This window comes from Petaurus breviceps, unplaced genomic scaffold (assembly GCF_028583685.1).
Source record: "Petaurus breviceps papuanus isolate PSGF00001 unplaced genomic scaffold, PetGlider_PUasm1.0 551, whole genome shotgun sequence".
In the NCBI taxonomy this organism is placed as follows: Eukaryota; Metazoa; Chordata; class Mammalia; order Diprotodontia; family Petauridae; genus Petaurus; species Petaurus breviceps.
Genome location: NW_027186372.1, coordinates 26,035,888 through 26,041,491, shown reverse-complemented (window position 1 = coordinate 26,041,491; position 5,604 = coordinate 26,035,888). Strand labels below are relative to the sequence as shown.

The 5,604-nt window shown below is 43.7% G+C and overlaps 1 protein-coding gene across 1 annotated transcript in view; it reads right to left on the bottom strand.

Moving 5' to 3' along the window:
* Positions 1 to 117: 117 nt before the first annotated feature.
* The window catches only part of ADAM19 (ADAM metallopeptidase domain 19), a 132,438-nt gene continuing 126,951 nt past the window's right edge, over positions 118 to 5,604 (bottom strand). Inside the window, exons 22-23 of the mRNA XM_069102491.1 lie at positions 3,004 to 3,162; positions 118 to 2,309 (exon numbers count right to left, since the gene is read on the bottom strand). Coding sequence (XP_068958592.1) covers positions 2,256 to 2,309; positions 3,004 to 3,162 — 213 coding nt within the window. The 3' untranslated portion in view covers positions 118 to 2,255. The remainder of the gene's footprint in view (positions 2,310 to 3,003; positions 3,163 to 5,604) is intronic.

Genomic DNA, 5,604 nt, shown 5'->3' with positions numbered 1-5,604 from the left:
CTCTCTCTCTCTCTCTCTCTCTCTCTCTCTCTCTCTCTCTCTCTCACACACACACACACACACACACACACACTCACATATACACACGCCCATATACTGAAAGTTTACTTTGGAAGGTTTTGTTTTTGTGAAGCCTCAGCCTATAGCTCTTCAGCTTTCAAAGGGGCTGGGGTACCTTTCCAGTTGGTTTCTGAATTTTATATTCCCTGGGATTTTCTTGGGCTTATATCCTGAGCAGTGCTTCTTGGGTATGGTAAAGAAATGGGAATCAGGGAAGAGGGCAGTGACTAAATCTCTTTACAAGCCTGAGATTCTATCAGCTTGACCTGCGTCTGTGGAATAGAGGCAGAAACAATACATGGGTCAGAGATCCAGAGAAAATTCACCCATTTCCAGTTCCCAATGCCCATTTGTGGGGACAGGGCGTAGGAAGGAGAAAGAGGTCTTTGAAAAATCAAATCACTGGTTTCCTTTCCATGTTGTTTCAGGGAGAAATGATTTTAAGATTAAATGGTTGGCTTGCCCTTCTCCCATCAGCTAGACATCTCAGCTGTCCATCTCCTATAATTAGGGATTAGGAGAGAGGCTTCAAGAAGGCTAGAGAAAACAGCTGGCTTAACCACTGGAATCTCTGCCAATGTACAAATAGCTAATGAAGCCATTTTTCTTTTCATTTTCTCTCCTAGACACAAATATTCTTTTCTGGGATAGCTCCCACAGATCTATGAAGAAGTGGGACATTTAGGATGAACCGTTTATAAAGGGGGCAGTGAGCTGGCTGGCAGGGGAAATGCTGCAGCAACATTCCAAATGAACTTGCGATCTGGACACTCTTCTGGGTCTTTTGCTAGGGAGAATAATTTTCAGAGCTGGGAAATTCAAGGATTCAATATCTTTCTGGAATATTTGACTAGAGAGGGCTGAACATTAGACAGAAGATGGCCAACCAGGTAGTAGTCAGAGTTAACCTAAGTCACATGGCAATTCTTTAGATTCACATTGGAAACCAAAATGTCTGCCTTTACCCCCGATTTCATGAAACAAAATAAAAAATAAACTAAGTTTGTGGGGAGGGGGTAGGGCATCATTAATGTCTCCACCTTGCCAATCCTATTCCAGTCAGCAATCCTGAGATCCAAAACCAGAAAGCCCAAACACAAAGATAAACACAGATCTATAAGCAAGACCCTCTCTGCAGTTTTAGGGAATTACTAGTAAGCCCTGAGGATAGCTATATGCACCACATCCCTGGGAAGACAGGGCTTGTTACTGTCCATTCACCAAAGCACCACACATCATTATATCGAGGGCCTAAGGGAGAAGGAGGTGGGGGGGGGGGAGTGATCAAACAGGGTAGCTAGTGCTAGAATGGAATGTACCTGATGTGCACCAAGGAGAATAAGAGTCCCAATCTCTTGGTACTCATGACCTTTGGCATTACCATTATGGCTCAGAGGAGGCATACGCATGGTGCTCCCCCTGCTGTCTATGTTATTGTAGATGGAGCGGTTAACCTAACTGTAGTACCTATTGGAGTCAAAAATGACTCCTATGAATAATGGACGTGGAAGGGGGAGTAGGGAAGGAAAAGCACTCAGACCTCCACAGGATACGCATCACAAATGAACAAGGAATCAACAAAAAGCATCCCAACCAAGATGGCTCTTGTGACCAGGCACAGCTTGATCGCTGCAGGGATTTTCCTCTGGTTCTTCTCTGGGTCCCAGGGCTTTCTGGAGCTGAACCACTTCTTGTTCCAGCTTCTTAGAGAGGGCGTGGAAGACGTGGTGGATGGGTCCTCCTCCACAAGCCGCAGGATGGGTTCTCCAGGCTTGGGAGACAGATGCAGCATCCCTCGTTAGCCCAAGTTCTTCTTCTTCGTAGGCTCAGGTGACCACTGGAAGGTAAATGACCCAGTCTCTGTAGATATGCTGAGTGGCTGACAGTCGGGTTAAGCCAACATTCATCTTCTTTCCCAGGCTCCTACTCTCTCCCCTTCCCTAAATCATATATTGCACAAAACAACACTTAAACTTTGTTAGAAATAAGTCGCTCTGGGCTTCCAAAAGAAGCTAGAGCATACTGATTCTGGGTCAAAGTATCAAAGAATTGGAGGTGATGAGGTTGAAGGTGGGGGGAGGAGGTAAATTACGTGAGATGGCCTGATTATAAGGCCATCGATATTTTTTGTGATTTCCAGGGTCTTCATGGAAAAAGGGAATTCCGGTTGGGACTCTTCAAGTCAAGTGTTGGGATTAGATTTTTGAGCTAGTCACTCCTCCAGCCCTCTGGGCTCTGAAATCTGTGAACTTTGGAAAAAAACAGGGGAAACAATTAGTTCAATGCACTAAACAGAAACAAACTTAAGTACTTGGATGTTTGCTAAACATGACCACTAAGAGAGTGACTTCTCTCAATGAATATGAGTCTGTCCATCCATAACAAACTCTCACATTTCAAATCCTTTAAAGTGTACAAACTGCCATCCTCACATTGGCCCTCCCATTTAATAGATGAGGACACTGAGGCTCAGAGGTACACTGACCTGCCCCATAATTACGGAGCTAATAAGTGGTAGAGTTAGGATTCAAACCCAGGACTTTTAACCATAACTCTTATTGCCAATATGTAGGCACGGTTGCCATAGTGATAAGAAAAGCCCCCTTTGCCCTGCTTCTCCAGAAAAAAAAACAAGGCACCAACAAAACATATCCCTACAGCCTAAGAGCTAAGCAAGGGGTTCAATCTTCCCTCTGTTCATGGATCTGTCAGCATTTTGTGTGAAACTAAAGCTGGGCTAATTAACTGACTTCATTACCTCCCCCATCCCCACCCAGAATAGGGAACACAGCAACACACCAACCACAAAAGAACTGACCAAATGCCTCATCTGGAACATGGACTGCAGAAGGCCATAGAAGAGTCTGTTCTTTCATCCCCACCTCTTCTGGACCCCAGGGGCAACTTATACCTGTTCCAGTTCTAAATGCTTGGGAGACACACCTTGGGAGCTGGAATCGCTAGTGGCTGAAGGTGCCGGGGGCTGCTTCCAGCCGCAGGGGGCAGCAGGGCAGAGGAGCCGCCATTCTTTGGGAGTGTCTTGCGACCTGGCACAGGATTGGCAGGCAGAGCCTTCTGGGGTGGGCGGGGTCTGGAGAAATCCTAAGGAGAAAGTAAAGAGACTTTCAGCCTGACTCTAAACAGACAGGGCAATAGCAGAGACCAGAAAGTGAAACTTGTCTCCTCAGGATCACCAGCCTGCTAGGAAGGTATAGAAGTACCATGGAGGATAAAAGTTCATTCAGCTCATGGGATTTAGAGCCAGAAGATGATGATTAGATGATTAGAAGAAGATTAGGGATGATCTAGCCCAACCCTCTCATTTTCAGGGAAGTGAGCTGGAATCCTAGGATGACTCCACTGAAGAGGTTAGAGAATCCACAGAACTTTAAAGTTGGAAGGGACTCTACAGATCACCTAGGCCAGGAACCCTCCCTCCTGTCACTACCCATTATACAGATGAAAAAACAGAGACCTTAAGAGGTCAAGTAACTTGCCTAAGGTGATACACTAGGTTAGGACATCAAGAAACAGGATTTTATGTGAAATAGTCAGGAAGGCTGATAGGTGTCCAGCCAGCTAACAATGATAATGACGATTGATTGGTTGATTGATTGATGATACCAGTATAAATTCATATAGCATTTAAAAATTTTTAAAGATCTGTTCATAGATATGATCTCATGAAAATCCTCACAGGAAATCTACATGAAGTAGATAGGGCAGCTATTATCCCCATTCGACAGATGAGAAGACTAAGAGATAGATATATTACTTAAAATCTCCTGACTTTTTAGAGGCAGAGCTGCTTCTAGAACCCAAACCTCCTGACTCAAACCCTTTGTTCTTTCCATCAGCCCACACTGCCTCAATGAGCAAGGGGAGAGAAAAGGAATGGTAGTGAAAGTGGAATGTAGGATGGGAGTTTTGGAGAGAAACACAGCTTTCAAATTCTACAATTTTGATTTAGTTTTTTTTTTTTCAACTTTCTCTTCCATTTTTTGATAGAATGACTGACATCTCTCAACGAGATCTATCGAGTGCAGGAAATGGAAGTTACCTCACAAGTCAATGAAATACCTTATTGACTTCTGGGGTAACCACCTTGCCAACCCTTGACCAACCTTTCATTCATTCAGCATTTCCTACTAAGTGCAAGTCTAGAAAAACGTAATTTTTTTTATTGTTTTCTAAACCAGAAAAATCAACTTGACAGGTTTAAGTTTTTAAATCTGTACTTCTTTTTTCCCTGTCCATTCTCAGAAGGGATATGAATGAGCAGTGGGAAAAGTCTGAAGATAATCTCAAGACCTGAAAAACCTGCATCATGAGACTGGTTTATATAACTGGCTTATATGGATTATTGAAAACCAGTGAAAGGATGGGTAGGTGGTTCTTGCAAATGAGAAGAATTTTGTCTACTTTACTCCATTCCTTCCAAAATGATCCCTTGAACAATCAGCAAAATAGGAAGGGAGATGTCACTTGGGTCCAGAGTGAGGAAATGAACAGCTGTGTGCAGATGTCAAACTATCGTTGGAAAAACTCTGCTCCAACAGCTGCTTGCCATGCAAAATGAATGTCTCAGGGGAAGCATTAGCAGGAAGGAATCTTCATCCATATCTCTGCATGTGGCCTCCTTGTTTTCCTCCTGCCATGAAAGGAGTGCTGATCATGACAAAGAATAAGTGCACTAGTCCAAGAGGCCTTCCCCAACTCTTAGCAGCTTGGCTGTGTTAAGAGTCACATTCAACCTACTAAACAGCTCTGGAAAGAAGAATTCCCTGGATAGAGTCAGGGGTCCGAGAGGCAGGGAGCCAAGGTGGATCTTAGTATCCATGGACACAAAGAATTCCATGGAAGTAAACCAGCCTACCAAATGTTCCTCTGAGCACAGGGTGCCTGTGAAGAGAAGGAGGCTCAGGAGACTAGAAATATTGCACAGGGACCCATTGAAGACTTTCAGGGCTAAGAATACAAAATGAGGTCTTCAGGGTCCTTGCTTGGCCTTCAAGACATCCCAAGGTCTTTGTAACTTACCAAGCTCTTAAGTGTTTTGCAGAAAGTAGGCACCTAGTCATAGTAAATAGCTAATAAATGCTTTTTTGATGAAGTATTTGTTGACATTGAAGCTTGTAAAAGCTGAAACTCTGCTATTAAACTCACTAGGTCACTTAATCCCTGTAGCTCTCATTTTCTTCAGCTGTAAAATGGGGATCATAATCTCTTTATTTACCTGCCTAAAAGGGTCCAAAGGAAACAATGAACACAAAAAGCCTAAGGTAGTGTAAAACTCAGAGAACTACACTAAGAAGCAATGGTAGGGGTGGCTAGGTGGCACAGTGAATAGAGTACCGGCCCTGGAGTCAGGAGCAACTGAGTTCAAATCCAACCTCAGACATTTAACGCTACTAGCCATGTGATCTTGGGCAAGTCACTTAACCCCAATTGTTATGCCTTCCAAAGCAGAAGCAGAAGAAGAAGAAGCAGAAGAAGCAGAAGAAGAAGAAGAAGAAGAAGAAGAAGAAGAAGAAGAAGAAGAAG